Source organism: Budorcas taxicolor, chromosome 20 (genome assembly GCF_023091745.1).
Source record: "Budorcas taxicolor isolate Tak-1 chromosome 20, Takin1.1, whole genome shotgun sequence".
Classification (NCBI taxonomy): domain Eukaryota; kingdom Metazoa; phylum Chordata; class Mammalia; order Artiodactyla; family Bovidae; genus Budorcas; species Budorcas taxicolor.
The window spans coordinates 36,480,703-36,501,055 of NC_068929.1; the positions used below are offsets into that span (position 1 = coordinate 36,480,703).

General features: G+C 41.3%; 1 protein-coding gene across 1 annotated transcript in view; it reads left to right on the plus strand.

Moving 5' to 3' along the window:
- The first annotated feature begins 329 nt into the window (after positions 1-329).
- Positions 330-20,353, plus strand: part of PLCXD3 (phosphatidylinositol specific phospholipase C X domain containing 3) — a 192,116-nt gene continuing 172,092 nt past the window's right edge. Inside the window, exon 1 of the mRNA XM_052659315.1 lies at positions 330-432. Within this exon, the coding sequence (XP_052515275.1) occupies positions 330-432 (103 nt within the window). The remainder of the gene's footprint in view (positions 433-20,353) is intronic.

Genomic DNA, 20,353 nt, shown 5'->3' on the forward strand with positions numbered 1-20,353 from the left:
AGGAATGCTGTAGAAATGGCGAGAAAAGACAGAGACGCATAGGAGGGATAAGACGGGAGGAGGGAGTCTGGGAGGGAGCGGAGAGAGGAGAAAGCTGAAAGCGGACGTCAGGAACAAAAGCTCCAGAGGAGTCTGGTGGAGGCACTAAGGGAGCATGGGGTGTTTTGAATAATTATTAAAATTAGCATGTGTCTGCGCCATCCTGTGGGTGTGGCGCACAGCGGAGTGTAAACTCTAGCGGGGCTGGGAGCAAACACTGGATTAGCGGCAGCAGCCTGCCAGCCTGCCCGAGGAGTGTGAGGACCAGCGCGCGGCACACCGACCGCACGATGGCCTCGTCTCAAGGGAAGAACGAGCTGAAATTCGCCGACTGGATGGCAACTCTGCCGGAGAGCATCCACAGCATACCCCTCACCAATTTAGCCATCCCAGGTAGGCGCTCAGAGGCTGCCGCCGGGGCGCTCGGCGTCCGCTCCACCTGCCCCGCCCTGCTTTATCTGCCACTAAGTGGTAACTTGCCAAGATGCCCACGGGAGGCAAACTCGTTTCCACGGGTGGGTCTCGGGCCGGGAGAGCGCGTGCCTGGGCGCCTCCGGCCTCCCAGCACTTTCCCAAACCTCTGGGGACCGTGGCGCGGGGAGCCAAGGTGACTGCTTTTCCATGGGTTTTTGAAGCAGGTTGTGTTGAGAGGGCTGGGGCAGGGGAAAGGCTTGGCTCTAGGATGGTCCCTCGTACCCCACTGCCCCCTCCCTGCAGTTTTTCCCCCCGGAGACTTGAGTCTGGGGACGATTTCTGCGGCTGTGGGATGATGGTGGTCGGCGAGCGCGAGCCGCTGTCCTAAGGGCTCGGCTCTGGCCCGTGGACCTCCGTCTCCATCTCTGTCACGGAATCAAGAGAATTTGGTGGATTTCTCGGTTAGAAGCTACCCGAGTCATTAATATTCGTCCCTAGTCTCCTTTAAAGAGACAAAGCGCTTCCCGAAGAGTGACGAAAGTTCAGGGACCGCCGGCGGCTTAATCGATGCCCTTGACCTGGCGCTGGAGGGGGGAGAGGAATGTAGGGAGCCGTTTCCTGATCTGCGTGGTCCTAGAGGGCCTGGCCGGGTGGTCACCATCTGCACTCTGGTCCAAGGGCGGCGAGCAGCGTCCAGCGCGCGGGTCAGGAAGGCAAACCCTCGTGGACCGTGCATTTGTTGCTCGGGACAGAAGCCGGGCAGGGAAACCTGCGTCAGCTGCGGCGGAGGGGTGGGCTTCACCGGCAAATCTTAGGAAAAAGATGATTGCGCTGGTGTCCAGAGAGGCTAGAAAGAAGGAAGCCTCGGCAAAGCGAGGAAGAGACTGGAGGGGTCAGACGCTTCAACATGAAGCGCGCGACTTGGACCGGAGGACTGGGCAGGTTTCTGGGGGCGGGAGCGCAGCAGACCCTAGTTCGGATGTGCAGGGGCAGGGTGGTTTCAGGACGGTATACTATGGTGACAGCTGGCTTCACAGCCATATTTCGTTGACTTTTCGCTTGGGCTGAGAGGGCAGATTATCTCCCTGACTCGCCTGACCCTTCCAGGATTCAGCTAGAGGGCAAAATACCGACAGGTAGTTCATCCCTCGCCTTGAGTTATGCCTGGTTATCAAGTTCAACCTTCTGGTCTACCTTCTCTAGCTCTTACCCATCCGGCGCCCTCTCTCAGCCACTGGGGGAAATCATGCTTTAAAAAAAAAAAATTCTTTCTTTTTTTTTTTAAGGGGAAGATGGGTTTTCTTGAAAATCTCTAACCAGTAGCACTGGAATTAATCAGTAACTGAAATCAATGGTCTTTAGTCAAATGGATGTTTGGCGGCTATGACAGACACAGGCTCTGAGCGCCAGCCCTGGAGGGGAAGGGTTGGTCTTCTCTTGCTCTTCTTCAGGAGAAGGTAATGGCACCCCACTCCAGTACTCTTGCCTGGAAAATCCCATGGACGGAGGAGCCTGGTGGGCTGCAGTCCATGGGATCACTAAGAGTCGGACACGACTGAGCGACTTCACTTTCACTTTTCACTTTGACGCATTGGAGAAGGAAATGGCAACCCACTCCAGTGTTCTTGCCTGGAGAATCCCAGTGACGGGGGTGCCTGGTGGGCTGCCGTCTATTGGGGTCGCATAGAGTCGGACACGACTGAAGCAACTTAGCAGCAGCAGCCCTTCTTCAGGAGGGAATTTCCCAAGAGCTCAGGTGTCTCTAAGGAGGAGAACAAGCCACCTTCTCCGCTCTGCATTTACCCTCCTCCCGGGTGAGCCTAGGGATTGCTCTTTTGAAGAGACAGTAGAAACTACAGAACTTTGCTGGCAAAATTCCACTCTCACTTCCACAGGCATTGCTATCCCCTTTTCTTCCTTTTTATTTGGTCTTTAGACAGGTACTTTCACATGGTCTCACCTGAGCATTTATGGAGGCCTAAAAGGTAAGAAGGGCAAGGAGTCTCATGCCAGCTTCCTGACAGGTGGGTCTCCAGAGACCCAGGCAAGTTAAAAGCTCAAGCTCACATTGCAAGTTCTGAGGGATGGCATGATATCATGTCTGAATCTAACAAACATTTTTATAATACTTCACTTTTCAAAGCCTTAACATATAACCCAGATAACATAATCCTTCCCCAAACCTCGTGAAGCAAGTGATGCTGATAAGTATTGACTGCATTTCACAGATACAAAAGTTGCATCTCAGTGAAGGGAAATGATCAGTTAAGTGATATGATCTTTAAATATGGTCCTTAGAAAAAATATCTAGGAATTTTGGAGGGAAATGCTTTGTGGTTTGGAGCTGGATGATTCAGCAGCAACAAGTACTAATCAGGCTGAAAGGACAAGGAAATAAGGCATTGGCAGGACAGGGAGGAATTTTCTTTTCTTCCCACAGGACAAGGTGGAAACCTGTGTTCAGAGGCTTCGATATTCTGATAGTTCTACAGTAGAGACACAATAATAATAGCACTCGACACAGTGGGAATTTCCACTGATTGCCTAACTCCTCTTAGTTTTATACTCAAAGTGGATCCCCTGCAAAGCTTTCCATTCTCATCCTCAATAATTCTGAGATAAAAACCCTATTTCTCCCATCTGCATCCCTCAGTTCCTCCATGATTTTATAATGTAGGTTTGGCAGATCTACACATGTAAATCCAGGTTTAAAAATGGGTTTGGTACCTTTCTGTATTACTCAAACTGTGAGAATTTTTGGAGGAAAAAAAGATGTTCAAACTCCAATAGTCAGGGAAGACTAATTGGAGACTATTAAACGCTAATGGAATAATTGCTTTAAAATCATGCTAATAGCTTCCTGGCTGCTACATGTTTACTTGGCCAGTTGCTACAGCTTGAATTAAGTAATTATCTCCACCATTTAAAACCACTCCTGATGTACCACACAAGGGTTTCTGTAGAAGGGAAGGGCTGCTCAGTCATCCTCTAAGCTTCAGGTTTTCTTAGGTGGAGCAACTGGAGAGTGAAGAGCTGTCTAATTATGAAGCCATCCTCTTGGGTCAGCTGACCTGCATTACCCAGAGCTAGTGCAAAGAACCGTCTGCAGGTGTGTGATATTCCCCCAGGTGTGCAGTTCTGGCATCTTTAAACTGTTTCTCAAGATGTCTGCATATTGAATACTTTCATAAGCGAATTTCTGTGTCTGTTTTGCATTTAAATGGCATCATGATTAGGTATTGACTGGCCTAAAGAATTCAGTTAGTAATCGGTATTAGTAGTTTTACTTTGATTTTATTTTTCAGAGGAATGGTACTGTCGGAACGCCCTGACAGTTACTCAGATTTCGGTCTCATTTGTCTTTTCTTTCTATCTCTGATGACACCAAGCTGAGTTTTCATTCATACATGTGTGCTTAGCAGTATTCTGGCATTTTGGACTATGAATGATGCATCCTCTTACCATAAACAGGTGAGAGAGGGTAAACAGGGATGGAAGCTGGGAGACAAAGTGTCAAGTTCAGGTGAAGGTGAGTCTGATGAATTTCTGGCATCTTCAAAGCCAAGTTTTAACTTTTATAATCACGGTGCTGCCAGAACCATTGTAAAAAGATCCATCATGGGAGCAAGCAAGCTGTTGCTTAATCTGGGTAAGTTGTTGCTGATCTGGATCTATGACAAGGAGCCATTCTGTCTGAAATCTAAAAAATCAGGAAGGGTTTTTATTTTAATAGGAAGGGTCTGTTATGCATTTGCTGATATGTGATGAAAGTCTTCTTCACATAATACAGTAAGTTGACCATGTAATACTGAAAGAGTGGCTAGAGGGACTAGAGCCTCAGAAGGAGTGTATGCTTCCTTGGTGTCAGAGTTGTTTACTGAGTTGACCACCAGTTGGCCTGTGAGCGGGACCTGGGCATTCAGTTCACTTACCCTCTCTCCTGTCCTTGAAATGCACTTTTGGCCCATCATTTCCACAGTGGGAGCCATTTTCAAGGAAGCAGACTTGAGAGAGCAATGTGTTATTGAGACCATCTGGACAGTGTATGTGGCTGAACCTTGTTAAGGCCTCTGTATAAACTTTTAAATAGACACAGAGATCCACTTGTCTTGCAGCTGCTTCCAAACAAACTTCCTATGTAAGTTCCCTGATTTTGAAACTGACCTACCAATCTGGAAGTCACCTGCCTTTCTTTGGTCTCTCCTTGCCAGTTTTCAAACCAAAACTTGAACAGCAATTGTTGACTGTACTTTAGATAAGGAACACAGAAATACTTTAGAAATCAATGTTCTTGCAGATCTTGTACACTCTTCCAGGAAATGCTAACACCAATGAAGAAGGACAGTGTTACTTAGGAAAATGAGATGTGTTTAAAATAGCTCTGACTTCTGTGATTCTGTGTTGGCTTTTATTAGTTTTTAATTTCTTTCCTCACCGTGATTTCTTCTTGTTGTTCCTGGAGCCAACTGTTTTCCTTTTCCTTGTCATTTACTATTTCTGTTTCGATTAGGATGGGATAAGACTGTCAGGGCAAATCTGGAACTGGGTCTAATTGTACAAGTTTCTTTTAGGAAGCAGGGCATTTCCCCCCCATCATTTTAGTCCTTATAGTGATATGGAAGTTAATCTTATTCAAAGCAATCAAAAAGCAACAAAATTGTTTAAAATGACTAGCTTTCTTGTGCTGCCTGTTCAATTCCCAGTTTTTTGATTTTGCTAAAAAGAAAAAACTTAAATGTCTGGAACATAATTTTTTACACTTTTGAAAATTTTTAATTGGAGCACAATTGCTTTACAATACTGTGTTAGTTTCTGCCACACATCAACATGAATCAGGCATAGGTTTACATATGTCCTCCTCTTCTTGAACCTTCCTCCCACCTTCCATCCCATCTCACCTCTCCTAGGTTGTCACAGAGTATCAGGTTTGAGCTCCTTGTATCATACAGCAAATTCCCATTGGCTATAAATTTTACACATGGTAATGTATATGTTTCATTGTTGCTCTTTCAATTTATCCTTCCCTCTCCTTCTTCCATTGTGTCAACAGTCTGTTCTCTGTTTGCATCTCCACTGATGCCCTGCAAAAAGGTTCATCTGTACCATCTTTCTAGATTCCGTATATATGTGTTAATATATGTTTGTTTTTCTGACTTGCTTCACTCTGTATAATAGGCTCTAGGTTCATCCACCTGATTAGAACTAACTCAAATGCATTGCTTAATTTATCCTATTGGGGCTTTTCCTTGTTGAATTGAATTGAATCACCAACTATTACTAATTAATATAAAGTGATACTTGTGACATTTTACAGTTTACAAAGTGTTTTCTCATGAACACACATGCTTTTCACATGTTCTATCAATAATCTCCTCAGGCCTTGCTACTCAAAGCTGATCCAGGGACCAGCAGCATCAGCGAACATGGGTGGTTGGTAGAAATACAGCATCTCAGCCCTCAGACTGATTTAATCCCAAGCTGTATGTTAACAAGATCCCCAGGTGACTGCATACACATTTAAAGTTTGAGAAACACTGCTTAGGTTATCTCTAAGGGAAACAATATAAGTGGCAGAGCCAAATTTAAATATGCTTCTTTGATTGAGCTCTTTCTAATGGGCCAGGAAGTCTATCTGTGAATGTTCAAATTTACATTTAGGCTTAGAGCCAGAGCCCCATATCTGACTCAAGGCTAATGGCCCAGGTTGGGAACATTTCTGATAACTGACATTACAGTTCATCATGCACCTTGAACAATAAAAATGATTTAATTGCTATTTAAGTGTTCAAACTGGGTCACTGTGATAAATGTAAAACCTTACTCCTCATTTCCTTAAAGTCCTGATGCTCTTTGATACCAGCCATCAACAGCACTTAAATTCAGCCCATCTGGCAATGCTAGTGGTCACTAACGACAATTTAGAAGACACTCTGTATTGGTTCTTTGTCCATTTGGTATCATTTTTGTTGTGTCATAGGACCAGCTACTTTTGTTGTATTTATAGGTCACAGGTTTGTTCACCTTATCTATAAGCTTCCGTGGTGGCTCAGGCAGTAAAGAATCTGCCTGCAAAGTGGGAGACCTGAGTTTGATCCCTGGATTGGGAAGATCTCCTGGAGGAGGGCATAGCAACCCATTTCAGTATTCTTGCCTGGAGAATCCCTTGGACAGAGGAGCCTGGTGGGCCACAGTCCATGGGGTCGCCAAGAGTTGGACATGATTGAGCAACTAAGCACAGCACAGCACAAATTTCAAGCCCCTTTGAAGTAATAGTGGCATCATAAATGCAAACTGTAGTGATAATCAGCACCAGACAGCCATCAGACACAAAGGTAAATGGTGAATTGTTTTTCAATAGGAAGAAAATGATCAGTCTTTGTATTTGTAAACCATACCTCATTTATTTAAATCATGATTTACGTGGATTTGAAACATGCATAACTGTGGTTGTAACTCACTTGATTTTAATTATTTAGCATAACCCAGGCTCTGAAAGAGTTAAAATTTAAAAAAGAAACTTCAGCTTGCTAAAATAGATACATTTATATGTTATAGCTCACACACTTATGAAGATTTCTCATATCCTTACGGAGAATTTATTTTCTCCTATGTAATTCTAACCCTGCCTAATCAAAATAGAAAGAGTAAGTTACAAAGAGAGTGAAGCTGTTGAGTGACATATATTGGCTATAAAAATAGGCAATATTTTTGAAGGAAGACTAATAAATAAGGATATAGGTATCCTTACACAAAAGGTAATGTTCCCTATACTTTAAAAGTCCCAAAGTAAAATCAGAGTCATGTTAATTGTCAGTTTGATCCCTTTCAAGTACCTCCTTCATGGACTTCCAAATAGTTCTAGATTTCTCTGGACAAATTCTTAAATATGTCTTTATAAACCAGTTTTGTGGGCTATCACTGCAATTTTCCTTCTTTCCTGTTTTGGGGAGGTTATGGGGAATTGTCATTTTCGCTGCTCTGACATGTAGAGGAACTGTACTTCTGTAGCTTTATACTCAGAACACCACTGCTGTTGGCAGTCCCACCAGAGCCTGTGCCGTGTCTGCAGAGGCCCAGCGTTGAGGATGTTAATGTGTAAAGAGGGCCTTGGATACGATTCCACTGTGGCCAAAGGCTCCCAGGGCTGGGTCCCCTGCTGTGGAAAGTGTGGATGCCAGTCTTACGGCTGACTCTGTCTGCCATCACCACTGAAACCGTGAGTGCCCACACTGCCAGATCCTATCAGTCCTTTCGCTTTGTCTGGATGCCGGCAAAAGAGCTCTTCGATTTATGTTGATGCTTTCGGTGCTGCCACCTTGCCCTAGGACTTAGGAATGAGTATGAGGGCCAGGCAGAGGACAATATGTAGGATAGATTTTATTCTGTACTCTGCATCACTCTCAGTGTTAATTCACTCTCTGCTTGCAGATGTACATGTGCGTGTATGTGTGTGTGCATGCCCATAGGTGTATCAACTTTCTGTTAAGATAACATCTTTTCTGAGAATCTTCTGAATAGATCCTGTAAGTAGGCCTTTGGGGCTACCTAATTAATCATTCCTCCAGGCAGATCCAGGGTAACAATACAGCTGGATCCATACTGTCCCCAGTGAGCAGCCTGGGACAATGTAAATAGAGCCAAATCATCTGATAGACCTAAAGTAATTCCTAACACCTCTATTGCTTTAAAGCACAAAATAAAGTAATCGATGCACTCTGAACCTTCAAGAGAAGGTTAAGTCTCATACACACATAGGCATGCATTTTAATTATCGTTGATTAAAGGGATCAGCTCTGTTAATATGGATATTTTACCTATTAATGTTACCACCAATGAGACTTATCCATAACTATTGCCCATGGACACGCAAGGAACTTCTAGGTACAATCATGTAATTCGTTATCCTCAAGAAGCTTATAGATTCTATTACCTGTCTCTCAAGGGTTAGGATCAGTCTCAGAAGATTGGGGACCAGGAAAATATGTAAATCATATACTCTAAAAGGCAAGAAAATGTGAGAGAGAAATTTACCATGGTTCAGATGAAAATCAGCAACCAGACACTTTCTACAGCACCATATGCTTTTATTATGCTCTGTTAAGAGAGGAAGATGGGTCAGGAAGAGAGGCAGGCAGAGATGGTTGAACATCCTTGAGAAACTGCCAGGATTAGTCACCTCCGGAGATCAGGTACTGCAACAGATGGCCCGCTGCTTTGTTAGATGTGCTCTTGTTTTGTGTCTATTTTTCATTATGGATCCTGGGAGTGGACAACTCTTTGGCCACTCCATCTTTCATGTCAGCTACTTTTATGTTTCACATAGAAGAATTCTTCTTTTGAATTAATTTTTATGAAGCAGTCATGTTTACCCTTGGTCAACATTGTAAATGATGGTTGTGTTCCTTGATTCACTTGCAGAATTTTTATTTCATGAGGGAATGTGGACTCCAATGAATGAATGACAGTCTTAGTTGCCTGGGAGGCTTTCCCGTAGGTCTCCTTTGGCTTGTTGGCTGGTGCAGAGGAAAATGTACTTGAAGGAGTCCTCATGGGCAAATGGGAACCTATCTCAATGCACTTCTCTGACTATACTTCTCTGTTACCATGTGGAGGAGGAGGAAGATGAGGAGAAGGAGGAAGTAGGCTGCCTTGGTACAGAATTAATCCTAAGCACCCTCCTGCTATGACCTGCCCTGGGCTTTTTGGAGAGAAAAAAACTGGTCAAGGGGTTGTAAAGATTCTGCTTTGAGAGTTGCTAGAAGGGAAGGCTACATAACTGTCACCCCTCGTGTTCTCATTTCTATTTGCGTCAGTTCAAGTTCCTTGGGTCCAGCATTAGAGTTTCACTCTTGAAAATGTCCTTAATTCTCTTGTCTTACTCTTTTCTGTTCTGCTTCCTTGGGAAAAAAGTCCAACTTAGTCAAACATTTTTTTTTTAATCTATTCCAATCCCAGAAAACTTCAGAGGTTAAATATTACTGAAGTACACAGCCTGGATGGTTCCACTAACTAGAAATTTCTCACCACAAATCTTACACATCAATAATAAATTCAGTTTTTTACTCTCTGAGATAATAACTTCATACCTCTTCTTACTTCTCAAATCAGCATCTCCTTCCCACCCCACTCTAAGCTTACGACTTCACCTCTTATTTTACAGGAAAAGAAATAGATGCCGACAGACATGAACTTTCTCAGTTTCCCACCATTAACCCATCAACCTACTTGCATCTGTTTCTGCATATTCTGCATTTTCTTTAGGTAAGAGGTCATGGATCTTTTTCTGCCTGAATCCAGCTTCTCTACTTGTGGTCTGGATCCCTTTCACTCAGATCTCCAAAGTTTTACCCCCAGTTTATTCCCTCCCCTCCATAATTATTTTTCTCTACCACCACTGGATCATTCCAGTCACCACACAATCATACTTTATTACCCTTCTTAATGAAATAAAATCTCCCTTGACACCACATCTGTGCCTCTATCCACTGTGCTATTTCTCTGGTATTTGTGAAAGCATTACCTCTGTCTTCAGGTTGTTATTTCCTTTCCTTGCCTACCCCATATTAAGGTAATTTCACTACCACTGCACTAAAATTGTTTTTATCAAGGTTGCCAGTGATTTTTTTTTTTTTTTTTTTGGATAAAGCTAGATGGGGAAACAGTGGAAACAGTGTCAGACTATTTTTGGGGGTTTCAAAATCACTGCCGATGGTGACTGCAGCCATGAAATTAAAAGATGCTTGCTCCTTGGAAGGAAAATTATGACCAACCTAGATAGCATATTGAAAAGCAGAGACATTACTTTGCCAACAAAGGTCCGTCTAGTCAAGGCTATGGTTTTTCCAGTGGTCATGTATGGATGTGAGAGTTGGACTGTGAAGAAAGCTGAATGATGAAGAATTGATGCTTTTGAACTGTGGTGTTGAAGAAGACTCTTGAGAGTCCCTTGGACGGCAAGGAGATCCAGCCAGGCCATTCTAAAGGAGATCAGTCCTGGGATTTCTTTGGAAGGAATGATGCTAAATCTGAAACTCCAGTACTTTGGCCACCTCATGTGACGAGTTGACTCATTGGAAAAGACTCTGATGCTGGGAGGGATTGGGGACAGGAGGAGAAGGGGATGACAGAGGATGAGATGGCTGGATGGCATCACTGACTCGATGGGTGTGAGTCTGAGTGAACTCCAGGAGTTGGTGATGGACAGGGAGGCCTGGCGTGCTGCGATTCATGGGGTCACAAAGAGTCGGACACGACTGAGCGACTGAACTGAACTGAAATGAATGAATAATTCTTTATCATTTTATTTGACTTTTCGACATCATTTGATGTGATTGACCACACTCTTCTTGAAACGTTTTCCTCTTTTGGTTTCTTAAGACACTTGTGTGTATGAGTGTGTGTGTGTGTGTGTGTGTATGTGTGTGTGTGTGTGTGGTTAAAAAACAAATGACATAAGATTTACCCTCAATGATTTTTTAAATGTTTAATATTCTTAATTCTAAGCACAAAGATATATAGAAAATCTCTATAACATTTTCATCTTGCATGACTGAAATGTTATACCCATTAAACAGCAACTCATCATTCCTCTTCCCAGCAGCCCCTGCAACCACCATTCTACTTTTTACTTTGATGAAATAAATACCTACCTCATATAAGCAGAATAATGTAGTGTTTATCCTTTTGTGACTGGATATTTCACTTAGCATGGTGTAGTCAAGGTTCATTCATGTTGTAATATATAGCAGAAATTTCTTTCCTTCTTCTCAGCTGGGTAATGTCCCATTGCATGTGTATACCGATTTTGTTTATTCATCTTTCAGGGGACATTGAGGTTGTTTCTGTATCTTGACTATTGTGAATAATGTTGCAGTGAACATGGGGGTGCTAACATCTCTTTAATAGCCTTTTAAAATTCTTTTGGTTAAATACCCAGAAGTAGGATTGCTGGGTCACATATTAGTTCTATTTTTAACTTTTTGAGGAAATTGCATTATTGTTTTCTGTAGCAGCTACATAATTTTACATTCCTACCAATAGTGAACAAGTTTCCAATTTCTCCATATCTTCACCAATACTTATTTTTGTGTGTTTTTTTAAAAAATAATTACCATCCTAATAAGTGTGGGTTTATATCTCAGTGTGGTTTTGATTTTGATTTCCTTGATGATTTGTGACTTTGAACAGCTGTTGATGTACCTGTTGGCCATTTGTATGTCTTTTTAGGAGAAATGTCTTTCAAGTCTTTTGGCATTTTTCAATTGGGTTATTTGTTATCTTGCTACTTGGTGGTAAGACTTAGTGATGTATTTTGAGAATTAATCCCTTACAGATATATGATTTGTAAACATTTTCTCCCATTTTATAGGTTGCTTTTTTACTCTATTGATTGCTGCTTCCTTTGCTCTGCAGAAGTTCTTTAGTTTCATATAGTCCCACTTGTCTATCTTCTATTTTGTTTTCTATGCTTTTTATATCATATTTAAGAACACATTGCCAAGATCAATGTCTAGAAGCTTTTCCCTCATGTTTTCTTCTAGAAATTTTACAGTGTTAGGTCTTACATTTAGATCTTTTTTTTTTTTAGTTTTTAATTTTTTTAATTTTAAAATCTTTAATTCTTACATGTGTTCCCAAACATGAACCCCCCTCCCACCTCCCTCCCCATAACATCTCTGTGGGTCATCCCCATGCACCAGCCCTAAGCATGCTGTATCCTGCGTCAGACATAGACTGGCGATTCAATTCTTACATGATAGTATACATGATAGAATGCCATTCTCCCAAATCATCCCACCCTCTCCCTCTCCCTCTGAGTCCAAAAGTCCATTATACACAACTGTGTCTTTTTTCCTGTCTTGCATACAGGGTCGTCATTGCCATCTTTCTAAATTCCATATATATGTGTTAGTATACTGTATTGGTGTTTTTCTTTCTGGCTTACTTCACTCTGTATAATCGGCTCCAGTTTCATCCATCTCATCAGAACTGATTCAAATGAATTCTTTTTAACGGCTGAGTAATACTCCATTGTGTATATGTACCACAGCTTTCTTATCCATTCATCTGCTGATGGACATCTAGGTTGTTTCCATGTCCTGGCTATTATAAACAGTGCTGCGATGAACATTGGGGTACATGTGTCTCTTTCAATTCTGGTTTCCTCGGTGTGTATGCTTTAGTTCCTTTTGAAATTATTAGCGTATGGTCCAGTTTCATTTTTCTGCATGCAGTTACCCATTTTTCCCAACACATTTGTTGAAGAGACGAACCATTCATCATTGTGTATTCTTGACACTTTTCTCAAAGATCAGTTGACTGTACATGTGCGAGTCTACTTCTGTGTACATTTTGCTCTGTTGGTTTTTATGTTTGGCTTTGTGCTAGCATCATACTTCTTTGATTGCTTTATCTTTGTAATATGCTTTGAAATGCGAAATGCGATGCCTCCAGCTTTGTTCTGTCTCAAGACTGTTTTGTTTATTTGGAGTCCTTTGTGGTTCCACATTAATTTTAGCATTGGTTTTTTTTTCTATTTCTGTCAAAATAAAATGCCATTGGGATTTTGATAGGAATTGCCTTAAATCTATTAGATTACCTTAGATAATTTGGGCACTTTAACAATACTAAGTCTTCCATCCACCAACAAACGGTTTCCTTTTATTTGAGTCTTGTTTAAATTCTTTCATACATGTTTTCTGAGAACAAGTCTTTCACATCCTTGGTTAAGTTTATTTTTAAATATTTTATTCTTTTTGATGCTACTATATCTAAGATTGTTTTCTTAATTTTCTTTTGGAGTGCTGATTTTTAGTATATAGAATAAAGGTGATCTTCATATGTTGATTTTGATCCTGCAACTTTACTAAATGCATTTATTATAGCAGGTTTTCATTGTTGTTGTGTGTTAGTGTACAGTATGAAATGAACAAATGATAAAATGAAATAAGAACTATTAATTTAGGCAGAGGAGATCCTTTAAAAATGCAGGCTCTGGTTTCAAATACCTGAGGTTTGTAGTCTAGCTTTGACATTTACTAGCTCTGTGCTTCAGTATTCTCAGCTAAAACATGAGGATAATAACAGTACTTCATAAGCTCTTATGAGTACTTCATGAGTATAATACTTCTTAAATTGTTGTAAGGATTAAATGAGGATATGTATAAAGTATCTAAGAAGGCCTGGCATATATGATGTTACCTATTCATGTTTCACTTGTGATTTTCAATCCTGATGAATAATCTTTAGTACAAAATAGAAAGTGAACTTGAAAGTTGCTCAGTCATGTCCAACTCTTTGTGACCCCATGGACTTAGTCCATGGAATTCTTCAGGCCAGAATACTGAAGTGGGTAAAGTTTCCCTTCTCCAGGGGATCTTCCCAACCCAGGGATCGAACCCAGGTCTCCCACATTGCAGGAAGATCCTTTACCAGCTGAGACACAAGGGAAGCAGAAGAAAATAGAGAAGATTGTAATAAAAAAAGTTTTCAAATGTGTGTTCAAGTTTTTGTGCCAAGGCAATGTATATCTCTAGGTACTAAAGAAGGGAGATGATAAAATATTACAGAACTGAGCAATCATTTCTAGAGATTGTGAAAATGGAGGTATAAAGATAATACAAATGTTACAGTGTCCAAAAGAGGAAAAATAGACCCCAAGAAATTCACATGGTAATATCCGAATGATGTTTAAGTGAATACAAAAGGAAGTGATGATAAGGGCTCACCCTTCCTGTGAAAAGTAAATCAGTTGGGAGGCATGAGACCCTGACTGCAGTCCTGGATCTGTGACCAAGTGTTGGACAAGTCAGTTAACTCTGCTGGTCCTGTGGCATTACATCTGTAAAACTGCTCAGCAGTTAATGTGGACAAACTTGCCTCGAACCATGGCTCTGCTGTTTACCAACTGACTCAGGGGAGCCACTGAAAACCCTCTGAGTTACAATTTCCTCAGTTCCAAAATGGAGATGATAGTACCAACCTCACATCCTCTGTTGTGAGGAATCAATAAAATATGTAGTATACTTGTCATCAGAGACGGTGATGGCACCCCACTCCAGTACTCTTGCCTGGAAAATCTCATGGATGGAGGAGCCTGGTAGGCTGCAGTCCATGGGGTCATGAAGAGTCGGACATGACTAAGCGACTTCACTTTCACTTTTCACTTTCATGCATTGGAGAAGGAAATGGCAACCCACTCCAGTGTTCTTGCCTGGAGAATCCCAGGGACGGGGGAGCCTGGTGGGCTGCCATCTATGGGGTCGCACAGAGTCGGACACGACTGAGGAGACTTAGCAGCAGCAGCAGCACACTTGTCACAGAATAAATGGTCAATAAATGTAACTCTTTTTTTTGTTGTTATCATTCCATTGTGTATAATTCACTTCATTTACTTGCTAACAAGGTGGTTCTTGTCTTTGTTAAGATCCTTTTCCCTCACTTCCCTTTAGTCACAGCTTGTTGACTTTTTCCCTTGCAGGCTCAGCCCTGCCTTAGGCTCCAGACCCAGTCCAACCCTTGGATAAGAGACTGTGAAGAGGACCGTTTTATTTCACCAGTTTTCTTCTTGCATCTAGAACTCAGCTTCTGATACAGCTGGATACTGAAAAATCGACTGTCATGGGAAAGGCACACATAAGCAGCCCAGAGCGAGGAATGGAACTTCCCACAGGTGGAGATGTTGGCCAGGTAGACTCAGTGGCGAGTTATTGGGAAAATATCCATATCCAGAGAGGACAGTGATCAGCAATACTTTTGATCCAGCACAGGGAAAAAGGTCTAATACATGGACAGAGACCCTTAAGAACCTTACAAGCAGATTTCTCAGAAACACAGGGAAACCTCAGACACACTGAACTTCCTCATATGAAGTTCACTTGTCCAAGTCAGAGCTTTGGACACCATCTTAGATGATTAGACTTTTCGCTCTAAGATTAAGTTCTTAGTCCCAGGCTATACCCAGATCCTAGGAGAAAAATTCTGTATGATTCTTCCCAGTCCCACCTGGTCCCTGAACACCTTGTGCCTGACTGAGCTCTCTTTCACTATGATTGATGAGAAAACTCCTGGTTGTTACAAGTTGGTAATTAGGCAACAGAGCCTAAATTTTAAATTGATTTTTAAAAGTGAAGATTAATTGGAGCTATTTTGACAAGCTTTAACAAGAGTGAAACTAAAAAAGTTTTGAAATATAAAATATGTAAGAGCAGATCCATAGAAACTTGTCTTAACTGTGGTCTGTGAGAAAAAGACCTAGGGCATGTAGTCACCAGGGAGCTGACTGTCAGTCAGTGGCAGTGCACACAATGATGTATGTGTACAATTGGGCTGCTGTGCCAGATGAAGTTCACAGAGCGAGGGGTGTAATAGCCTGGTTGACCCTATACTGCGCAGAGCCATCTTCAACATGGGGCTCTGTTCTGGGCTTCAAACTTTTATGGATACTGTGGAAAGTTGCAGAGTTTTGGGGGAGCAAGGGGTTGGGATTGTGGGGAGGGCTTTACCAAGCCATTGACTTTGAAGTTTCTGGAAGCCACCTAACATGGAAAATATAGCCAGCTCTCTTCAAACACACAGAGAGGTCTATGAAGTTCTAAATTAAAGCGACCACAAAATAGAATTTAAAGGGATGATGCTTTTGGAAAGCTAAAAGACAAGGAGAAACCTTTTATCAATGTGATTTTTAAGCAGTGAACTTACCCTCTCTAGGAGAAGTGTGTAAAAAGGGGCTGAATGGTTATCTTCCAAACATCTGCATTTATTAATACAAAGCATTTGATCCAGATGACCTCTAAGGCTTTTTCTGCTTCTATGACACTGTGATAATGGATAGGTTGTTGTTGTTTAGTTGCTAAGTCATGTCTGACTCTTTTGAGACCCCATGGACTATAGCCCTCTAGGCTCCTCTGTCCATGGGATTTCCCAGGCAAGAATAGTGGAGTGGGTTGCCATGCCCTCCTCCAGGGGATCTTACTAACTCAGGATTGAACCCACATCTCCTGCATTGCAGGCAGATTCTTTACTAAGGCACCAGGGATGCCCCATGGATAGGTTACTTAGTGTCTCATAACATCAGTTTCTTATATGAAAACAGGAGTAAAAATTGTATTCATTTTTATGATTGTATGAACCAAATCACTGATCACTATTTTTCCCTTAACCCATTCTCCACATGTAGCATGTTTCTGGTCTTTTCCCTTCATTTTTAATAAAAATTTACTTATTGTTTTCATTGCCTAGTAGAATTTAGCAATCTCTCCTAGCAGACAAGACATAAACTGAAAATTGAATACAACAGGAAGAAAGCCCATTTTAACACCTGACTGTTATTTCCAGGGCTATTAGATTAAGAATAATATTTTGGCATATCAGTAGGTAGAACTGATTTTTCTCTTGTGTCAGTGTAATTACTGAAACTGACCTATGACAGGAGAGGTGCAGACTCCCAGCTGCAACCATTCCATTACCCTTACACAGATTGGGATCCCCCGGGCCTTTCCTGAAGTCAAAATGCCAGAATGACCCTAAGGACCTGACTTCCATCAAAGCTCTTGAAGGTGAAAACAACAAGCTTGAGATACAAAAAGGTTTTAAAGAATATTTTTCTTTTCATTAAAGCCAGCTCACTCTCCTGGCATTTCGTTCTGTTAACGGACTGTTCATCTAAGGACCGTTTCAACAATGCAGTGGGATGCACTATAGAATATAGCAACAGGATATATCAAAGAGTAGAATAATGGTTGCCAGGAGCTAGTTGAGAGGAGGGAACACTGAAGAGTTGTTTTGTGTGAATAGACTTTTAGTTTTTCAAGATGAAAAAGTTCTGGAGACCTTTTGCACAATAGTGTGAATATGCTTGACAGTATTGAAATGTATGGTTAAAAGTGGTTAAGACTGTAAGCTTTGTTTGCCTTTTTTTTTTTTTAACTACAATTGAGAAAAAAAATTTGCGTTGTCAGATCAAGTTTTATAGTTTTTGACATAAGTGCCTGGAGGCTTGCTATACAGTTTTCTGCAGTGTTTGTAATTCTTAAAGGCTCTAACATCAAGAAAAAGCATTGCTCCTGGCTATGAGGCTAATAATCTTGTTTTTCCCTCTTTGTATTTCATTCATGATTTCACTGATTGAAGATGGCCAAATCACGTTAACATCTTAGGTCTCTGTTTCTTTGGTGTGATATCAGACTAATGCACTTTGTCCTCTCAGGAACCCTGCTGGTGAGGGTTAATGAAATAACATACGGATGCTTTCAAATTCCTTATATTGGAAACATCTTCCTGAGTTTGCGAAAATTTAGGATTCACATGGCCCAGAGTTACCTGCCAAGGTCAGTTTCTCTTCTTGGATGGAATCGGCAGCACCATATTATAACTTGGACAAGATTAGGATTCATTCATTCAGAAATCCATACTAAACATGGACTATGTTCCAGGCTGTTCTGTTGTTTTCCACTGTCCGGTTGCTAAGTCATGTCTGATTCTTTGTGACCCCATGGACTGCTGCACGCCAGGCTTCCTTATTTCCCAGAGTTTGCACAAAGTCATGTCCGTTAGGTTGGTGATACCATCCAACCATCTCATCCTCTGTTTCCCCCTTTGTTCATGGAATTCTCTAGACGAGAATACTGGAGCGAGTAGCCATTCGCTCCTCCAGGGACCTTCTCAACCAGGAATCGAGTCCAGGTCTCCTGCACTGCACATAGATTCTTTACCATCTGAGCCAGGAAGGAAGACACCAGTGGTTTGTTATTGTTTAGTCACTTGGTCATGTCCAACTTCTTGTGACCCCATGGATTCTAGCCCTCCAGGCTCTGCTGTCCGTGGGATTTCCCAGGCAAGAATACTGGAGTGGGCTGCCATTTTCTTCTCCAAGGAATCTTCCCTGAGCTAGGGATCAAACCTGCATCTCCTGCACTGGCAGGCAAATTCTTTACCACTAAGCCACCAGAGAAGCCTGTCCAGGCTGTTCTACGGGCTGGAAATAGAGGTAGAACGAGCTTGATTGGGCAATTCCATTCTAGTAGTAGATAGGAGACTGTAAGCAACCCCAGAGAAAACAACCCTTTTGTAGGATTTACCTAAACCAGAGGAATCATATTGATTTTTGTTGAAATATCTGAGATCTAGGTTCTAATAAGTTCCCTTGGAGGACTTCATTTTTTGTTTTCACATTAAAATGTGGAAAATGAGCGCAATGGTTGGGACCCATCCTATACTCCCAAAGTACTCTTAGGCTATTGTTCACATGGAGTGGCCCTGAAGAGCCAATTAAATAGTGTAGATTTCAGGGTTTATTCTAGATAGTCTCTGTAGCAGACGAAGGCTTGACCTTACCATCTTCCACAGGGATGTTTCTATAGACTTATTCCCTTCTCTCCATGCCAGAACATAGGAGAAGGGAGGTGGGCTATGGCTGAGGAGCTCATCGTAGAAGTATTTCTCTCTTCCTTTAACCTTGTTCCACTTGCCTTGTTTCTTATACAGCCTCCTTCCAGGCCTCCTGAATTTGCTTGCAATCATATTACGCTCTTGACTTACTTTCAGGCTCAGTGTCAGGCACTGACTGAGGTAATAAAATAGTATTTATCCTTTTTCCTGGCCCTTTGGAAAGCTGTTGATCTAGTTGGGGAGCATTTGCTGAATTTTAAGGTCACTCTGCATCGTGGGAGTCTGAGGAAGTTGTTTAAGAGGTAAAAGACAGTTGTTGGTTTTGCTTTTTACCTGTGAATCCAGAAGTATAATCCGATTCATTTTCAGTAGACTGAAAAGCTCTCTCACAGGCAGAACTACAGTTTCAGGAGATGCAGCTGAAAGTACTATTCAGTAATATCATAGGAAAAGATCACAGGAATAACTACCATTTATCAAAGGCCTGTCTTCTGACAATAACTTACACATATTAACTCTAACTCTTATAATAGCCCTGTGCAGTCAATACTGTTCCCGTTTTACAGACATGTGAACAGAGAGCTAAAGTACTTGTGCTCAAAGATGTATTAGGTGATGAATACAGAGAGCTGTCAGGTTTTAAAGGCTAAGAATTTTTTTTTTTAATTAGGTCTTATATCCAGAATAAAACTCCTAGGTCTTGAGTAGCAGTCTTCATTTTTCCAAGATTCTCTTCACTGACAATTATAAATGATCTTTTTCTCTGTTCTTTTTATTTAAGTACAAATTTATTTGAGCCCTTTCAAAAACAATTGGTATTTGTGGATTTAAATGTTTTAATTTACCTTTCCATTAAGCAATAAACTTTTAAAAATGTACTCAGATATTTTCTTAAACACTTAAGTAAAACACCAAGACTAATGGAATTAAATTCAGCAAGAGTGAAATTAAATATTTGCTTTATGCTTAAACCCCAAGTTATGTTTTTCCCTTCACACCCTACCCCTGTAAAATGTCATCATACATTTTCCTATAATGAGAAAAAAACAAATCCTGTAAGTGGGGAAAAAAAAAAAAGTTCAGTGTAGCCACAACAGACTCTTAAAGGCCTAAGTGGAGCTTCAAATCCCAACGTTATATTCAAAAGGACACTGCTGAAGGCCTCCCAATGGGTGACACACTGGGCCTTGATCCTGGGGGATGGCCTTTTGATTTTGATTGCTTTTCTATTGAGAGTTTAAAGCCATTCTCAGAATATTGTTTTCAAGGGATTTTTCTTGGCTAATGTTTGGGTAAAAATTATTTTTGTTCCTGCTGAAAGGCCTCTTTTCTACCAGAATTCAGAATAGAATATAACAAAGTTTTGGCTCCTGTCTGTTTGTGACATTGCTGACAGTCATAACAAATACACTTTCCCAAACTTTATGATATTTTAATAGGAAATTAAATGAAAGAAATCCATTTTACTAGCTTTTTTCTTCATTAAAAAGGATAACTTGTGGAAACAACATTT